Below are 20,656 nucleotides of genomic sequence, written 5' to 3'. Positions count from 1 at the left end.
ATATTCCCAACCCAGGGATTGAACCCACATCTCCTGCTTGGCAGGCAGATTCTTTACCACTGTACTATCTGGGAAGTCTGCTGAATCATATGGTAGTTCTTAATTTTTTTTAGTTCTTAATTTTTAAAGAACTTCCATACTGATTTTCATAGTGGCTGCACCAATTTACATTCTAACCAACAGTACACAAGGGTTCCCTTTTCTCCACATCATTGCCAACAATTATTACTTTTATCTTTTTGATAACAATCATTCTAATACATGTGAAGTGACATCTTGTGATTCTGAATTGCATTTCCCTGATAGGTGATGTTGAGCATCTTTTCACGTGTATGTTAGACACGTCTTCTTTAAAAAAATGTATGTTAAGATTTTCTGCCCATTTTTAAATTGGATTGGCTATTTTTTTCATATTGTGGTGTATGAAGTGAAATGAAAACTACTCAGTCATGTCAGACTTTTTGCGACCCCATGGACTGTACAGTCCATAGAATTCCCCAGGCAAGAATATACTGGAGTGGGTAGCCATTACCTTCTCCAGGGGATCTTCCCAAGCCAGGGATCAAATCCACATCTCCCACATTGCAGGTAGATTCTTTACCGTCTGAACCACCAGCAAATATATTGTGTTGTATGAGTCCTTTTTACATTTTGGATATTAAACCCTTACCAGACTATCATTTGCAACTATCTTCTCCCATTTGGTGGGTTCCTTGTTTCGTGATGGTTTTTCCTTCACTGTGCAGAAGGTTTTGAGTTTGATTAGCTCCCATTTATTTTTCCTTTTTTTCCCCCTCGCCTGAAGAAACAGAACCAAAGAAACAAAGCCTTAGCCAGTGTCAAAGAGTGAATTGCCTGTGTTTTCTTCCAGTTTTATGATTTTACGCCTTTTATTTAGGTCTTTAATTCATTTTGAGTTAATTTTTTTAAATGAGGTGAGAAAATGTTCTAATTTCATTCTTTTATGTGTATCTGTCTAGTTTTCCCAATAGCACTTATTGAAGAGTCTTTTTTAAAAAAATTATATATTTTTGCCTCCTTTACTATAGATTAATTGAGCATGTGTGCATAGGTTTATTTCTGGGCTCTTTGTTCTATGTGTCTGTTTTTGTGCTGGTACCACATTGCTTTGATTACTTTAGCCTTGTAGTATAGTCTGAGGTCAGAGACCATGACCCGCAACTTTGCTCTTTATGCTAAAGACTGCTTTACTATTCAGGGTCTTTTTGGTTTCATACAAATTTTAGGATTATTTGTTTTAGTTCTGTGAAAAATGTCATAAGTATTTTGATAGGGACTGCATTAGATCTGTAGACTGTTTTGGGTAGTATGGGTATTTTAATAGTATTAATTCTTCTAACTCAGAAACATGAACTATTTTTCCATTTATTTATATCGTCTTCAATTTCCTTCATCAATGTCTTATAGGTTTCAGAATACAGGTCTTTCACTTCCTTCATTAAATCTATTCCTAGATATTTTATTCTTTTTGATTTGATTATAAATTGAATTCTTTTCTTATTAGTGTATAGAAATGCAACAAATTTCTGTACATTAATCTGGTATTCTGAAACTTTACTGAATTCATTTATTAGTCAAACAGGTTTTTTTTTTTTTTGGTGGAGTCCAAGATTTTCCTTTATATAGTATTATATCATCTGCAAACAGTGGTAGTTTTACTTCTTTCCTTCCAATCTAAATGCCTTTTATTTCTTTTTCTGGTATGATTGCTGTGGCTAGGACTTCCAATACTATATTAAATAGAAATTGCATGAGTGGTCATCCTCATCTGTTCCTGATCTTAGAGGAAACACTTCCAGCTTTTCACCACTGAGTATGAGGCCAGGTGTTGATAGGTCATATGGCCTTTATTATGTTGATGTTTGTTCCTTTTATATGAACTTCGTTCAGAGTTTTTATCATGAATGCATATTGAGTTTTGCCAAATGCTTTTTCTGAATCTATTGAGATGACCATGTGATTTTTATCCTTGATTTTGTTAATCATGTTATTTGCAAATATTAAACCACCTTTGCATTCCTAGAATAAATACTACTTGATCATGATGTATGATTTTTTTAATATATTGCTGATTTGGTTTGCTCATATTTTGTTGTGTATTCTTGCATCTATTTCATCAGAGATATAGGCCTGTAACTTTTTTTATAGTATCTTTATCTGATTTTGGTATCAGCGTAATGCTGGCCTCATAGGATGAGGTGGGAAGTGTTCTCTCCTCTTTAATTTTTTAAAACTGTTTGTTTGAGAAGGCTATAGATAATAACTCTTCTTAAAATTTTGGTAGAATCACCCCATGAAGTCATCTAGTCCCAGACTTTTGTTTGTTGGGAGTCCTTTGATTGCTGATTCAATACTAATAAACAATCTATTCAGATTTTCTATTTATTCCTGATGTTGTCTTGGAAAATGTGTTTCTAGTAACTTATTCACTTACTCTAGGTTATCCAGTTTGTTGGCATATTACTGTTTGCTGTATTCTCTTATGATTGTATTTCTGTGATGTTAGTTGCAATTTCTTTCTCATTTCTTATTTTCTTTACATTTGAGCACTCTTTTGATTTATAAGTCTGACTAAAGTTTATCAATTTTGTTTATCTTTTCAAAAACTACAGCTCTTGGTTTATCTTTTCTTTTTTTTTTTTTTTGGTCTCTATTCTATTTCCACTCTGATCTTTATTATTTTCTTCTTTCTACTGCTTTTGTGCTGTTCTTTTTTTGTGTATTGCTTTAGATGGAAAGTTAGGTTATTAATTTGAGATTTTTCTTATTTCTTGAGGGAGGCTTCTATCACTATAAATTTCCCTCTTAGAATCATTTTTGCTGTGTCCTATAGATTTTAGAAGGTTGTATTTCTACATTTTTCATTCATCCCAAGGTATTTTTTTAACTTCTTTCTTTATTGACCCAATGGCTTTTGGGTAGCATGTTTTCAGTCACCACTTGTTTGTGTTTTTACCAGTTTTATTCATGCAATTGATTTCTAGTTTCTTATTGTTGTGGTCAGAAAAGAGGCTGGACTTAATTTCAATCTTCTTAAATTTACTGAGATTTTTCTTGTGGCCTAGCATGTGATCTATCCTGGAGAATGTTCCATATGCCCTTAAGAAGAATGGGTATTGTGCTGTTTTTGAATGGAATGTTCTATAGATATTTATAACTCCATCTGGCCTAATATGTCATTTAAGCCCATTGTTTCCTTATTGGTTTTTTGCCTGATCTATTCATTAATGTGACTGGGGTATTAAAGTTCTCTATTATTATTTTATTAATGTCAATTTCTCCCTTTATGTCTGTTAATATTTACTCTATATATTTAGGTGCTCCTGTGTTGGATGTATAAATATTAACAAGTCTAATATCTTCCTCTTAGATTGAGGATCCTCCCTTTATCATTATTTAATGCCCTAAATAATGTCTTGGTATATATTTTGTTTTAAAGTCTATATGAGTCTGTCTGATATGAGTACTGTTACCCAGGCTTCCCATTTCCACTTGCATGAAATATCTTTTTCTAATCTCTTCACTCTCAATGTGTGTCTTAAGCTCTGAAGTAAGTCTTGTGTAGGTTGCATATACATGGACCTTGTTTTTTCATCCTGTCAGGTACCCTATGTCTTTTGATTGGAGTATTTAGTCTATTTACATTAGAAGTGATAATTAATAGGCACATACCTTTTGCCATTTCGTTACATGTCTTCTGGTTGTTTTGTAGTTCTTTGTTCTTATCTTCTTTTTCTAATCTCTTCTCTTTTGGTTTGATAATTTTTTAAATTATGTTTGGGTTCCTTTGTCTTTGTTTTTGTGTATCTATTGGAGAACTTTGATCTGCAGTTACTACAAGGTTTTATATATATATATATATATATATATATATCAGTCTCTAAATATATCTGCTTGTTTTAGAATGACTTCCCTGGTGGCTCAGACGGTAAAGCATTTGCTTACAATGCAGGAGACCCAGGTTCAATCCCTGGGTTGGGAAGATCCACTGGAGAAGGAAATGGCAACCCACTCCAGTACTCTTGCCTGGAAAACCCCATGGACGGAGGAACCTAGTAGGCTACAGTCCATGGCGTCGCAAAGAGTCGGACACAACTGAGTGACTTCACTTTTCACTTTCTTTAGAATGATAGTCATTTAAGTTCAAACACATTCTAAAAGCTCTACTTTTTTAACTAGCCAGCCCACAACATTTTTATGTTTTGGTGTTATATTTTATATTTTCATGAATATCCATTAACTGTTCCCTGGTGGCTCAGATGGTAAAGAATTAGCCTGCAATGCAGAAGAACTGGGTTTGATCCCTGGGTCAGGAAGATCCCCTGGAGAAAAGAATGGCTACTCACTCCAGTATTCTTACCTGGAGAATTCCATGGACAGAGAAGCCAGGCGGGCTACGGTACATGGGGTCACAAAGAGTTGGACACTACTGAGTGACTAACATTTTCACATTAACTGTTTATTACAGTTATAGTTGATTAATAGTAAACTTTGCAATTTTGTTTTTCAACCTTCATTGCTGCTTATTTAAGTGGTTCATCAACTGTCTTTACAGTATATTTACATATGTCAGTGAGATTTCTTTCCCTTCAAATATATTTTCTTATTTTTTGTTATAGGCTTTTCTTTTTCACTTAAAGATCCTTTAACATTTCTTGTAAGGCCAGTTTAGTGGTGATTAACTTAAGTTTTTGCTTGTCTGGGAAACTGTTTTTCCTTCCTTTCTGAACGATAACATTGCTGGGTAGAGTATCTTAGGTTGCAGGTTTTTCCCTTTCAGCATTTTAAGTATATCATGCCACTTCATTTTGGCTTACAAAGTTTCCGCTGAAAAAATCAGCAGGTAGCCCAATGGGGGTTCCTTTGCATGTGATTTTGCTTTTCTTTTGCTGCCTTTAGAATTCTCTTTAATGTTTGCCATTTCAATTATGATATGTCTTCATGTGAGTCTCTTTGGGTTTATCTTGTTTGGGACTCTCTGTGCTTCCTAGATCTGGATATCTGTTTCCTTCTTCAAGTTAGGGAAATTTTCAGCCATAATTTCATCAAATATGTGATGAAATATTTTTATCTCTGTCTCCTTCCAAGAGCCCTATAACCTGAATGTTAGTATGCTTGATGTTATCTTACAAATCCCTTAAAGTTTCCTTTAAAAATTGTTTTTTCTTTTTGTTGTTTTGATTGGGTGGTTTCCAATATTTTGTCTTCCAAGTCGCTTATGCAGTCTTCTGTATTACTTAATCTGCTGGCAATTCTTTCTAGTGAAATTTTCATTTCAATTATTGTATTCTTCAGCTCTGACTGGTTTTTATATTTTCCAGTTCTTTGCTGAAGTTCTCACTTGGTTCCTCTATTCTTTTCCTGAGTTTGTGAGCATTTTTATTATTGTTGTTTTAAACTTTTTATCAAGTAAATTACTATCTCTGTTTCATTAGGGGTACTTTTGTTTGTGGGGAAGTTATTCTTTTGTTTGGAATATAGTCATTTGTCTTCTCCCTTTTTGTTTCGAGTTATGTGAAACAGTTACCTATCCCAGTCTTTAAAGACATGTCCTTGTGTGGGAGCATCCCTGTGCAATCTGCATGTACCCAGTTTTTGGTGAAAGACCTGGACCTGAAGTAAGCAGTAACTGTGTCTTCATTTGGGGTGCATGGGAAGCTGTCATCTTAGCAGGGTATAGAGTTGGAATAGGAATGGTTAGAAGTGGAGCCAGATGTGAGTTGGGGCCTCTCCCAGGGTTAGGGCAGGCCCATAAGCAAAGGGGTTAGAGCTGTAAATCTGAGCCAGCACCTCTTCTCTCCAGTGTGATGGTGGTCACTCCTTTGGCCAGAGGCATGGCTGAGGCCCAAGGGGCTGGAACCTTAAATCTGAGCTAACTCATCTTCTCCCTGGTACAGTGGTTATTTGTACTTGGTTGGGAGCAGTGCTGGAGCAGGCAAGGCTGGAGCAGCAACCCAGTGCAGGGTGGGATGTGTGCTGGAGCAGTCCTGGAAAGGCAACCCCAGACCGTGAGGTGTTTTCAATCCACTCCTTCTGCACTGGAACTGGGAGCAGGTGAGTCTGTGGCATGCTCTTTAAGTCTGGAGTCTCGGTTTCTACAGCTCTCTGATAAGCCCTACTGGTTTTCAAACCAAGCAGGCTTGTATTCTTGGTGCTGGACTTCAGGGTTAGGGTGCCCAATATGGGACTAAACCCCTTGTTTCTTAGGGACAATGCACAAGCCTGTATCCCCCTCCTCTTCTGGGTCACCCACTAGGGGTGTAGATCCTGATTAGACTGCTTATCTTTCCTTCTTCCCAGACTCCACATGGTCCCTCCTTTAATAACCTTGGTTGTAGAAGAGCCTTTCTGATAGTCTTCAGAAAGTACTCAGAAAGTACTCAGAAAGTACTTCAGTTCTCAGAAAGTACTCAATAAGTAGTTGTAGTTTTGATATGTTTGTTAGGGAAGTTCAAGGTCTACCTATTTCACCATCTTAATCCCATACAATCAAATATTTAAAAATTTAAACTTCTTTCTCTTTCCCAACACTGAATTAAAGGTAAAATTCTTGTGAACTCAGCTTGATTATAGTTCTTAGACTTACCCTTACCCCTTACATCCACCACTTTTCAGCCCCACTGCCCCAAGCTCAAGATGCCCTTTGGAACCTAGAGCTCTGTAACAAAGAAATATTTTATAGTGATTTTGTTGTTTTTCTTAAAAAAACAAGAAATACATGTTGAAGGCAATACAGGAGTCATGGAAAGAGTATATTTTCTGGAACCAAAAAGATAATTTTGAATTTGGCTTGATTTATTAATGAGTGACTGTGAATAACATAGTTATTTCTCTGAGCTTCAGTTTCTTTCTTTGTAAAATAGATGTAACAACTAACAGGTTTGTTTCTAAGGATACTGAAACCTGAAGAAAATATTATAAGTATTCACTGTATGGTATCCATTATACTATTATAATCATGTTTAATTCATACATACCTCATATGCTGTAAGTATTTAAAATTAAATTTGAAATAGACTAAAATATAAATCATATCATAGTCTTGTGTATCCAAAATTTGTCAGGTTCTCCTGAATCTTTTTAGGTATAAGCTAATTTTTTAGAACTTCAATCCACGCTTTATCTGAATTGTATTGAAAGCAACAGTCTTTTTACTACTATTACTTTATATAAGTTAAGCCCAGGTGACATGCAGGGAGCTTGTATAATAAGCCAGAAAGTAGACCCAATCTCTTCTCTCTTAATCAAGCAACACTGTTCTTTCTTCACAAACTTTAAAACTCCCCAAACAGGTTTCAAAGCAATCTGCTCACCATGGCATGAACTTAGCAATAAAGTTCTTATCACACAATGCACTTACTTGTCCCATGTGATAAAAGTTGCTCTCTGTGTTGAAATGCCAAGACCAACAATTTGTTTCATTTCTATTCCTGCAGCTAAAAATGAAGATAGATAAAACACATTTAAAAGCCAAGGAAGTTTTTCTTTATAATAGTATCATATGGAAAAGAAATTATTTAATATAATCTATGAGAAAAGCAACTGGGTTCAGGATTTTAATAACACAATTGGAGCTAATAAATAAAACATTACTAGGATGATTTTGTAGTATTTTTTTTTAGTTAAAGGGAAAAGAAGTTATAATCTAATAATAATAAAATGGACTTTTTGCTTGAAAGATTAGAAAGAAAACAAATACCACTTAAAGTAAGTTAGATGCTATTTTCTTCTTGATAACACTAAAAAATAGGATCTTCATTTAAGCAATGATCAGCTATAACAGAAGCTGGTTGATGGCAACAAAGGAAACCCTCATGGAAAGTAGCATAAATACTGAAGCACAGATCTTATTTACTACACAAACTCATGCTAGGATGCAAATAAAAACATGGATTTTGCAAAGTCCAAATTTCTTGAAATACAGCAGCTCACATGTTTCTGTGACATTCTTTTAAAAAAGCAATTTGTCCCACTGAATAAATTAGGGACAGCTTCAATTTGAGCTGTGTTTAATTTAAGGATGACACACCACCTCTTGTATAGTACTCCTTCCTAGCCTGAAAATAGGAAATAACAGACAATCCCCAAATGCAGGATAGTCTATTAAACTGATCTGTACTTTGGAAAATTGTCAGTGTCATGAGGTACGTGATCTATATTAAAGGAGACTAGACTGACTACTAAAGGCAGTGCCTCATCTTTGTTGGATTCCGGATTGAAAAAAAAAATTATTCAAGACTGAGATAAGAAGGGAATACTGAGGATCAAGTATTAGAAAATATCACTGGGTTAATGTTAAATTTCCTGTGTGATGATTACAACATGTTTACGTAAGGGAATACTCCTTATCTTTGGAGATAATGCTTAAGTATTTGAGGATGACAGGTTATTACATCATAACCAACTATCACCTAGGGAAGCTAATGTGAGTCTAGGAGAAAGCACACAAGTATTCTTCCAACTTTTTAAAAATAGGGTTTGAAACACTTCAAACCAGAAAAGTTATGAGAAGCAATTTAGTCAGAGAAATGAAGTGAAAGACCTTTTTGAAATTACAAGTCCTCTTTCACCATGTTCTTAAAGAAGGCTGTACTGAGACTGTTCTTAAAAAGCTAAGATTCCAGACCCTGACTGCAGCCAGGAGAACACTTGCCCTAAGAGGTTGCAGAGGAAAAAAACAAAAGGAAAACTTATTTTACAATAAAGGTAACTCAAATGTAAACTCCTGAGAGCAGGAACTGAGCATTGTAATTTTGTTTACAACTCTCTGGTATTTTGTACGAATCAGGAAATGGAATGGGCACTGGAATAAACAGTAAGGTGAGCCTTTGATACTGCAGCTCAAAAAGACTTCAAGCAGAGGAGAGAGTAGCTGCTACCCTCCCTTGACAAAGTGGGTTCACTATAAACCACAAATGTCCTTCCTCCCCAAACTACTGGGAAACTGCGACTCCAATAAAATATTGTATGTATAATTTAGGAAACCCACAAAATTCTTATTATATACAAAATACACGTTACCATCTCTACTTTTATAAATCCAATTACCTTTGACAGATTCTTTTATTACAGCAACAAACTGAAGCCAGAGAACATCAGGGTCAATTTCAACCCAGCCAGCATGAGGATAAAGACTTTCTACCTATTAAGGAAAAGAGAAAATTTAGTAAAAACAAATTAGAACAAGTCAATAGCATCCAGGCTGTAAGGGTACCAGTTAAAATAATTAAAAACAAGATTTTATTTATTACCTAATTCACTTTTATTGTTAAGATGGAAAAAGATATGAAATAAAAAAGGATGATACACCAAAATAGCAGTTTTATTCAGTTCATGAATTTACAGAAAATTTATCTTTATTTCCCAGGCTTTCTACAATGAAAATGCATTATTTCTGTAATAAAAAAAATGTCAAACTTAAAAAAAAAAAACCTGAACAGGATGCATGGAGCAGCTATTTGTAACCTCCAAAACATATATAGTGGCAGGCAGGGAAAGAAGATAAGAATTAGAGTACCACCAAAGTGGTAGTGAGTTTCCCATTTTTCTTCTAATATCACCTGGCCTAGACTCAAGGCAGCCTGAAAACCCAGAAGCAGGTACCAAGGTGCACTGGAAAAGCCAGGAGAACGTTGGTTACCAGAGAGGAATAGAACAAATCTCTCACTTTTCTTTTTTATCCACCATCTTCATCCTTTTATATGCTGGCTATCTCACAGTGGCAGCTACAGCAGTATACACAAGCACCCCAAATACTGAGGGAGGTAAAACTTCCTCTCTCAGAATAGGTGCTGGAGACCCACCAGGGTAAGGTGAACCCCCTATGGCTTTTTCCTCTTTGTGTCCTCCTGATGCCTAGCCTTGGATGTGGGCATAGGAAGTGCCCTGCAGAATGGGATAGCGAAAGCTCCAGCTTCAGGTAAGAGGACCCAAATGAGGAGGCTCAGGGAACCAAAAAGTCCCAGGAAGATCTCAGAGAGGGAAGAGCTTGGAAAAGCTACTCCAGAAAGACGTGGATGAACTCCCAGGCTCTCCTGGAAGCTGCACATGTATGAATACACACCTAGACAGCATTTTGTTGTTTAAGTCGCTAAGTGTCCAATTCTTTTGCAACCCCATGGGCTTGTAGCCCAGGGCTTCCCAGGTGGCGCTAGGGGTAAAGAACCTGCCTGTCAATGCAGGAGTCTTAAGAGATGCAGTTTCAATCCCTGAGTTGGGAAGATCCCCAGAGGAGGAAATGGCAACCAGCCCAGTGTTCCTGCCTGGGAAATCCCATGGACAGGGGAGCCCGGCCGGCTACAGTCCATAGGGTTGCAAGAGTCAGAGACAACTGAAGCAACGTAACACACGTGGACTGTAGCTGGCCAGGCTCCTCTGTCCAAGGGATTTCCCAGGCAGGAACACTGGGTTGGGTTGTCATTTCTTTCTCCAGGATCTTCCCGACCCAGAGTTCAAACCTGCGTCTCCTTCATTGGAAGGCAGATTCTTTACCACTGAGCCACCAGGGAAGCCCTCCTAGAGAGCATAGCAAAGATGCGAAAAGCAGAACTTAAAACAAAAAAAGAAAAAAACAGATCACTGCCCAAGTCCTGGGGCTTCCCAGATGGTGCAGCTGGTAAAGAATCTGCTTGCCAATGCAGGAGACACAGGAGACACAGGTTTGATCCCTGGGTGGGGAAGATGGCAACCCACTCCAGTATTCTTGCTTGGAGAATCCCATGGACAGAGAAGCCTGGTGGGCTGCAATCCATGGTGTCACAAAGTCAGACACAACTGAGCACGCACGCACTCCCAGGTCCCAGACTGACCTCTAGGTGGCACAGGACATATCTAAATAGCACTTCCAAGATCTTAAAAACAGAATTAACATTGAAATCAAAATCCAAGGAAGGCTGGTCAGACTGTGTAGCTCGAACACAACTGCATTAACTGCCTATTAAAGAAAAATATCAACATTTGTCATAGGCCTTATATAAGACTCAGAGGTTTATAATATGATATTCAAAATGTCCAGGATACAATCCAAAATTACAAGGTACATTAAGAATCAGAAAAATTTCAGCTCATATAGCAAAAGATAATAGATACCAGTATCAACATAACAGATAATTTTGACCAAAAAAAACCCAAAACTGGAGAAGGAAATGGCAACCCACTCCAGTATTCTTGCCTGGAGAATCCCATGGACAGAGGGCCCTGGCGGGCTACAGTTCATGGGATCACAAAGAGTCAGACACGACTGAGTGACTAAACTCAACTCAACTTATTATAAAAATGCTCCAAGAAGTAAGGGTGAATTCTTTTGAAACAAATAAGAACATAGAAAGTTTTAGCAAAGAAATAAAAGACATAAGGAAAAACAAAAATCTCACCATTCTGAAATTAAAAATACAATAATTAAGTGGGGGAAATGGAGAGATGCTGGTCAAAGGATACAAACTTTCAGTTATAAGATGAATAAGGTCTAGGGACTTAATGTACAGTATGGTAACTAGAGTTAATAATAATGTATTATACACTCAAAATTTTCAGAGATTAGTTAAGTGCTCTCAACATACACACATACACAGATACAAATGATAATCTTGTGAGATGAAGTGGTTTAATTAACATTAATTATGTTATTTCATTAACAATGCATATGTATGCCAAAAGATCAATTTGCACACCTTAAATTCATACAACTTTTGTCAACTGTACCTTAATAAAACTGGAAAAAATTAATTAGAAAAAGAAAATGATTAAAACACATACTTGATCAGCTCGATGGTAGAATGGAGATAACCAAAGAAAGTCAATAAGCTTAAAGACAGATCAATAGAAATTCTCTAATCTGAACAACAGAAAAAAAAAAAAAAAAGAAGAAAACCTCAGGGATCTGTGGGACAGAGAAAATGGTCTAATATTCATATCAGCAGAGGCCTCAAAGAAGAAAAGAAAGACTTCAGTGCCTAAACAAATTACTTAAGGGAAGTAATAGTGCTGAGAATTCCCAAGCCCAGTAAAAGATTTAAAATCTATATATTCAGGAAGCTTAGAAAATCCCCACCAGGATAAGTCCAAAGTCCAGTTCACAGCCACGTCCAACATAATTCAAATGCTAAAAACTGAAAGCAAAACAAAACAAAACTGAAAGCAACCAGACAGAATAAATACACAGAATAATAATTCAAATGACTGTGGACTTCTCATCAAAATGAAGGCCAGGAGGAAGCGGCTCGACATTTTTAGAGTGCAAAAACTTTCATCTACAATTCCATATCAAAATCCTAGGATTTTTAATAGATATAGATATGATCATTCTAAAATTTACATGGAAAGGTAAAAGAACTAAAAGAGCCAAAACTAAAAAAGAATAAAATTGGAGGACTCACACTACACAATTTGAAGACTTACTCTAAAGCCATAGTAATCAAAATAGTGTAATTATAAAAACAGACAAACAGATCATGGAGCACAAGAGAATCCAGAAGTAGACCAACATGAATATGGCTAGTTGATTTCTGACAAATACACAAGGCAATTCAATGGAGAAAAATAGCTTTTTCAACAGAGTTGGAATAATTTGACATCCATAAGGAAAAAAATTAACCTCAATCTTAAAACACCTCACTTCTTACACAAAAAACTAACTCAAAATAGATCCCAGATGTAAATGTAAAACTGTAAAATGCTTATAGGAAATCACAGCAAAAAATCTTCGTGACTTAGGATTAGGTGAAGAGTTCTTAGACATGACACCAAAAGTATGATTAACAAAACAATAAAAACTGATAAAGTGAGTTTCATCAGAATTAAAAATGTACGCTCTGCAAATGATATTGTTAAGAAAATGAAAAAGCCAAGTACAGACTAGTTGAAAATACCTGAAAATCATGTATTCAACACAGGATTTATATCCAGAATATATTTTTAAAAATCGCAAAACAACAGTTAGAAAACAATTCAATTAAAAAAATGGCCAAATAACTTGAACCAGCACTTTATCAAAGAGTACATATGGATAGAAAATATGCACATGGAAATATTCAACATCATTAGGTAAATGCAAATCAAAACCACAGTGAGATAACACTACATCTAAAATAAAAAAAATACTAACAATATCAAGTGTTGATGAAAAACAGAATTCATAGACATTGCTGGTGGGAATGCAAAATGGTAAGAGTCACTCTGGAAAAGTTGGGCAATTTCTTGTTAAGTTAAATATTCACTTACCATGTGACACAACAATCCCACTCCTACATATTTATCCCAGAGAAATGAAAATTTACATTCACATTAAAATCTGTACACAAATGTTTACAGCTGTTCTATTCAAGATCACCAGAAACTGAAAACAATGCAAATATACTTCAACAGGTGAATGAATGTGGTATATTCATATAATGGATTACTACTCAGAAATAAAAAGGAATGAATTACTGACACACATAATATATATGACTCTCAAAGGCATTATGTTGAAAAAAAGTCAGTCTCCATAGGTTACTTACTGTATTTTTCCACTTATAAGATATTTTCAGAAGGACAGAAAAAAAAAAAAAACCATAGTCATGCAAAACAGATCAGTGGTTTTCAGAGATTAGGTGTGGGAGGAAAGTGACTATAAACGGCTTGCACAAGGGTTTTTCGGTTACTTCCACACATGTGCTAAAACTCACAGAACTTGGTAACCGAAGAAATCTCATCTTACTCTGCTAATTTAAAAAATAAGATAAAAAAGAATCTTTGGCTTCAGGTTAAAACAATGGCTTGAACATAAGTGTTTTACTTCCAATTCCTCTCAAGACTCCCATCAAACTAAAAACATGAAAAAGGTTTATGCAGAAGAGAGCAAGGAAGCTCTGACCAGGTTTTAACAAATGTCTTTAACACTATCAGTGAGTGGGTAGGTGGTACAGAGCTAAGTACAGAGGAGACAACTGAACACCTCACTACCCACTCAGATTATACATCTCTGTTCAACCCCTGGCAGAATCTCAGGTAGAACTCTGAAAATTAGAGAAACCTCAGAAGACTGGGATGCCAGATGCTGCTGAACAGAGAAGTGATTCAATCTTTATAAGGACGCTCAAACTCCTTGTCCAGTCAGATCCACTGTCCCTCCCTAACACAGCAGAAGGTACGAGATTTACTCTCTGGAGAAGCTAAACCAGAGACATTCTTTACTTGCAAATACTAGATATAGCTCAGAAAAGTAAGACATGGTACTGAAAATATGAATGGATAAACAACCAAAGATCATCATTTAAGGGAAACCTCTAACATAAGAAAAGGCCAAAATAAACAGAAAAAAGGGAGCTGTGAGAAAACACTGACAATGTGGGGAGTGTGAGGGTGACACAGAGATGATACGAAAAAAGAATCTATATTATCAATCAATCAATATTATTCCCCAGTGAGCCCACTGTAAATAAACAGATTTAACAAAATCTATTCTCATTCTTTCGGTACTTCCCCGGTGGCAAGTCAATCCTAAAGGAAATCAACCCTGAATATTCATTAGAAGGACTGATGCTGAAGCTGATGCTCCAATACTTTGGCCATCTGATGCAAAGAGCCAACTCATTGGAAAAGACCCTGATGCTGGGAAAGACTGAAGACAGAAGGAGAAAAGGATGACAGATGAGATGGTTGGATGGCATCACTGACTTAATGGACATGAGTTTGAGCAAGCTCCGGGAGATAGTGAAGGACAGGGAAGCCTGACACATTGCAGTCCATGAAGCTGCAGAGTCAGACATGACTTAGTGACTGAACAACAATTCCCCTTCTATCAAATAGCATTTCTCTTCTTTCCATGCAAAACTTTCATGACCACAGACTGTATGTAATGACTCAACTGTAATAAATACTTCCGCATCCTAAAAAATTCAATATGGCCATCATCGTGTCAAGTCAACAACTTAAACTTGGCAGTGGCACTCCAGGGTCACGTCCCCCAACTTCACCAACCCAGACAGCTCACCATCACCAAACATGTCACAACAGTTTAGAAGATCAAACTGAAATACAAGATCAAGAATATATTCAAAGCTAAGAAGAAAATGTGTTCTGTTGATTAAAAACAAAAGACAACAACTAGTTCTTTTCAAGAATGTACAGAGGGAACACAGTATTGGAAAGTCCAGTGTTCTTCGGAGTGGTCTTTCTGTCCTGTTCTTCCAACCAAAATCTTATTATCTTTTAGTTTCTCACAATGGCATGATGTTCCAATGGGGAACATGATGAACTTTCTTTATTTTGAAAAACTAAAAATATCAAACATTCACATGTAGGATTCCCAAAACTCTGAACACTACTCTCGTATATAACACCAATATTTAAGAGTTCACAGAAAGATTTTTTTAACTTATGGGGACTTTCCTAGCGGTCCAGTAGCTAAGACTCTGTGCTCCCAATGCAGGGGGCCCAGGTTCAATCTTAGGTCAGGGAACTAGATCCCACATGCTACAACTAAGAGTTCACATGTTGCAACTTAAAAAAAAAAATATCCCACATGTTGCAAGGAAGACTGAGGATCCTCAGTGCTGCAACTAAGAACAGTAGAGTCAAATGAATAAATAAAAATAAATATTAAAAAAGAAAGAAAAAAATACAACTTATAGAAAAAGGCTACAAATGTGGGTCTCTGCTATTAAAAAATGAATACCATAAGAGATAAAATTAAAGTCTTCTGAGAGGCCTTAGTACTAGCCTTCTCAAGTAAAAGTTCCTGTTTGGGATTTCTATTTTAATGAAAAGACCAATAAAGCCTATTTTGTTCATATCTCTAAAGAGTGATTTCTTCAGTTTTTCTCTCTCAAGCTATTTATTTGGCAGTACCAATCAAATCCTATGCTAAGTGTGGGTTTCTATTATATATCCTTTCCAACATAATTTAGCAGAGGTGTGATTTTCATTTGAGAAAACAAATACAAGTTCTGTGTCTAATCTATAGAGTCCCATGAAGGAAACTGATTTCCTAATATTTTCCTAATATGACTAAATGTAATTCAATTATTTATTCTGTACCCAGGAAATAACAAACTAGGTGCTAAGAAGCTGAATTTAGAAAAGGCCAAGGAGTGCTCGCTTCGGCAGCATATATACTAAAATTAGAAAAGGCCAAGGAACCAGAGATCAAATTGCCAATATCTGTTGGATCATAGAAAAAGCAAGAGAATTCCAGAAAAACACCTACTTATGCTTTACTGACTACACCAAAGCCTTTGACTGTGTGGGTCACAACAAACTGTGGAAAATTCTGAAAGAAATGGGAATACCAGACCACCTGACCTGCCTCCTGAGAAATCTGTATGGAAGTCAAGAAGCAACAGTTAGAACCAGGCATGGAACAACAGACTGGTTCCTAGTTGGGAAAGGAGTACATCAAGGCTATATATTGTCATCCTGCTTATTTAAGTTATATGCAGAGTACATCATGCGAAATGCCAGGATGGATGAAGCACAAGCTGGAATCAATATTGCCAGAAGAAATATCAATAACCTCAGACACCCAGATAATAACACCTCTATGGCAGAAAATGAAGAGGACCTAAAGAGTCTCTTAAGGAAAGTGAAAGAGGAGAGTGAAAAAGCTGGCTTAAAACTCAACATTCAGAAAATGAAGATCATGGCATCTGGTCCCATCACTTCATGGCAAATAGATGGGGCAACAATGGAAACAGTGAGAGATTTTCTTTTCTTGGGCTCCAAAATCACTGCAAACGGTGATTGCAGCCATGAAATTAAAAGATGCTTGCTCCTCGGAAGAAAAGCTATGACCAACCTAGACAGCATATTAAAAAGCGGAGACATTACTTTGCCGACAAAGGTCTGTCTAGTTAAAGCTATGGTTTTTCCAGCAGTCAGGTATGGATGTGACAGTTGGACCATAAAGAAAACTGAGCGCCGAAGAATTGATGCTTTTGAACTGTGGTGTTGGAGAAGACTCTCAAGCATCCCTTGGACTGCACGGAGATCAAACCAGTCAATCTTAAAGGAAATCAGTCCTGAATATTCACTGGGAGGACTGATGCTGAAGCTGAAACTCCAATACTTCCGGCCACCTGATGTGAAGAACTGAGTCACTGGAAAAGACCCTGATGCTAGGAAAGATTGAAGGCAGGAGAAGGGGACAGCAGAGGATGAGATGGTTGGATGGCATCACTGACTCAATGGACATGAGTTTGAGCAAGCTCCCGGAGTGTGTGATGGATGGGGAAGCCTAGCGTGCAGCAGTCCATTGTGTGCAAAGAATTGGACATGACTGAGCAACTGACCTGAATTGAAGAAGCAGTGGAGGCCAAGAAGACCATTTTTCCCAAAGAAATCAAGATATCTGAAGCAAAGGACCAGTTGCTGTTGGGTTTTTTCTGATTTCTAATTCATTGTAGACCAACAATTTTTAAGACATAATTAAAACAACTTTCTAGGGAAAAAATGACATACAAAGTAAAATCCCAAATGTTTTATTACTACGGTCAACAAATATAAAATGACTTTGCTAAACTGCTACACAAATTTCTCAATCTTAGTTTCTCTCTTTCAACCCCCACAGCCTGCAAACCACGCTTTCAAGAAGCACTGCTGTAAACTCGTATCAGTTTGAGAGGCATTGCTTTCAACTCCTTAATTTAAGATACAATGATTCACCCTTGAAGGACAAGGAATTTTTGTATTTTTATTTACTTACATACCTTTCCAGACACCAGTTTCAAGTCTGGGCAAACAATTCTAGTCTCCTGCTACTTAACAGCAATCTTGATTCATCTTTGAGATTCTTACCTCATTTCTAAAAAGAAAATAATGATTTTTCCCAAATTACATAGCAACTATGAAATTTGTTATCTTCTTACATTTCTGTATCCCTTTGGTTCTATACACTTCAACTTCTTAAAAAAAAATCACTGCTTAAAACAAAGTACTTTGTGTCTAGAATTATAAGGGAGACTATGAAAAGTATCATTGTGTTCTGATTAAGACTCATAAAAGAGATAAGAAGCACATAGTGGCTGAAGGAGAAAATCCACCTTTCATCTGTCCTTTCAGGTGGGGTTAGGGGTGGGGTATGGGGTGGGGTATGTGGTGGAGAGGTGGGCAATGTTCATGCACAGGTGAACAGGTCTCTGTTCCGGTCCTAAAACCAGAATGAGGAAGTCCTCAAACCAAAAAAAAATGCTCAAAGCATTCTTTTGGCTGGACCTGCTCCTGGGCAACCCCTGCGGCTGAAAAACACTTCTAAGGGGATGGGAAGAGGTGTAGGAACCAAGCAAATGAGGGAGTCCAGTGCTGCTGGGAATGGATTAGGTAACTAACAGCTTCTGTACCCCTGAAATTACTAACATAAATATGTTGAGGGTCTTCCCTGGTGAGCCAGTGGTTAAGAGTCAACACTCCCAGTGCTAGGGGCCTGGTTGGGGAACTAGATACTGCATGCTGCAACTAAGACTTGGCATAGCCAAATAAGCTTTTTTTTTTTTTTTTTTAAGATGTTGGTGTTGGAAAGAAGAGTAAATAAAAACATCATATGGAATTCACATTATTTTTTGTTTCCTGGCAACTGTCAGAAATCAACACTTCATGGAAACAAGATCAGAGGAATACCAATCTGTTCCTTGCCTTACTAGTAACAACTAATGACTTGGTAGGTTTCTCAAACCGGAAAAAGATCTTTTCATGAACTGTCAAAGACGGAAAGGAGAAAGGTAATGACAACACAGCCTTCAAAATTTGTGCAATACTTATATTCCTGGAAATCAGTTGCTCTGCACTTTGAGAAGCAGTTCATGATGACAACTGAATGACAAACATAAAGTTAAATTCCATTAAGTCTTGAAAATCTCAAATGTAAATAAAGACAGGGTTGGAGGTCTATCAAGGAAGTGCAGGAAAAACCAAGCAAATCAAAAATCATCCTCTCTGGCTGGATTCGCGTAGCCAGCCCTGCCCCGCCCTGCCACTCACCGCAGTGCCACCCAGGTAAGGCCAGAGAGCCGAATCCTCAGGTGAGCGGAAGCGAGTGAGTGATCCGAGATCACAATCCGAGCCCCTAATGTCTTCAGCCAGGACTGAAAGAGCGCGCAGGTTTAAGGCTGGCCCGGGGAGGGAAGGCGGGGATCTGGCCAGTCCAGGCTCGCCGCTCAGGACTGAGGGCCCGCGGTGCCGCAGGTGGCCGCGTCCAGGCTAGATAGGCGGTCCAGACCTCTCGCCCCCCCCCAGCGACCAGATCCCGGGTGCCCTGCGCGACCTAGACCCGCTGCCCCGACGCCCGCTCCCCGGTCACCTTCTGCGAGCTGGAGCCGCAGATCCGTGCCGCGCGGTCATAGACGTGGCAGCGAATCACCGAGCTGCCTACGTCCATCCCCAGCACGAAGCCTGCGCGCCGCCAGTCCGGCGCGCTCTGCTCCGGGATCGTAGGCTGTTCTGACATCCCGACCCGCACACCTCTCTGCCGTAGCCGCCAGCTAAGCCGACGCGCTCTAAACTCCCGCACCTCAGGGTCCGAGCGCGCCCCGCCGGCCACAGCCCCGGGTCCGCCCGGGTCCACAAGATCCGGCAGCGGCCCCGCCCCTGCCGCGGGCCCCGCCCCGACGCCGTGACGTCACGACTGCGCAATGACTCTTTGCTGGAGAGCCCGCGGGCGACGCGGCCGCGCGGGTAGTGTGAACGGGAGGTGAACGGGAAGGTGGTGGGTCCCCGGAGTCCTGGCCACCCGGCTCCGCCCCGTTTTCCAAACACTAGCCTTTGTCAAAGTTACCTTGGCCCGTAATTTTAATGATTTCCCTCCTAACTCTAAGCGCCCTGCGACAGTGCCCGCATTTCTTTTAACTGGTTACATATTATGAATCTATTAAGAAAAATAGTAACCTGAAAAGAAAAAAATTCGGCCGAAGGTATTTATTCATAAACTGAAAGTTTCTCCCAGGACTTATCCCCCAGAAAACCTGGTCAGGTTTGCTAAATGAAATAACACTCTACAACTTCCCCAGCCCTCTGGTGGGGCAAAAGGGACAAAGTGCTGGGTGGCTGTTTTTACAATGAACCTCCACCCCCAATGACTGCTTTTTCAGGAGTCTGAAGGTCCCTCGGGGTTCCTTTACCTTTCACTCGGGCTTTAAGTGCGTGGGCTCTTTAACGCATGGGGCAGGAAGGAGGCCTGTGGAAATTTCCAGTTTCCTGCAGCTCTGGTCACCAGCCTGGAGCCCAGGGGGATTACCATGTGGCGGTCCAGCTCCCAGTTACTTATCTGTGGACAGTGAGGCAGTGTTCATGTCTTCTTCAGCTACTTTTCCACCAGCACTACAAAAAACCCAGTGCCTGAACATATTCAATGTCTTTTAATAAAATTATGAAAGTAATATGGATATGTGCTCTTGGTGAAAAAGTTTTAAGAGTGTAAAGTGGTATATTGATTAAAAAGCAAAAGATACTCGTTTTGAACCAAACAGTTCTTTTGACCAACTTGTCATGTTAACCCACTTGCTTTCAGCCCATTTGACCAAATTGGGGTCTTTGGCCATATTACTTGAAACTTGGAACAAGCACCTGGAAGAGTATGGTTTGGGTTTTTGTCTTTGTATCCTGTTCTTGTCTAGAAAGGAGAAAGCTTAGTCGCTCAGTCGTGTCCGACCCGTTGCAACCCATGGAC

At 38.3% G+C, this 20,656-nt stretch overlaps 1 protein-coding gene across 4 annotated transcripts in view; it reads right to left on the bottom strand.

The window, feature by feature from the left end:
• The window catches only part of GK5 (glycerol kinase 5), a 94,448-nt gene extending 74,869 nt beyond the window's left edge, over positions 1-19,579 (bottom strand). For 2 of the 4 annotated variants that reach the window (XM_070466644.1, XM_070466645.1), the window contains exons 1-3: positions 19,292-19,579; positions 9,070-9,163; positions 7,382-7,457 (exon numbers count right to left, since the gene is read on the bottom strand). In XM_070466644.1, the coding sequence (XP_070322745.1) occupies positions 7,382-7,457; positions 9,070-9,163; positions 19,292-19,438 (317 nt within the window). In that variant the 5' untranslated portion in view covers positions 19,439-19,579. The other 2 variants (XM_070466646.1, XM_070466647.1) reach the window with 2 other exon arrangements.
• Between the last annotated feature and the right edge of the window lie 1,077 nt (positions 19,580-20,656).

Source organism: Odocoileus virginianus, chromosome 4 (assembly GCF_023699985.2).
Source record: "Odocoileus virginianus isolate 20LAN1187 ecotype Illinois chromosome 4, Ovbor_1.2, whole genome shotgun sequence".
Classification (NCBI taxonomy): domain Eukaryota; kingdom Metazoa; phylum Chordata; class Mammalia; order Artiodactyla; family Cervidae; genus Odocoileus; species Odocoileus virginianus.
Note: the sequence above shows the minus strand (reverse complement) of the source record. Positions and strands in the feature narration are given on the sequence as shown.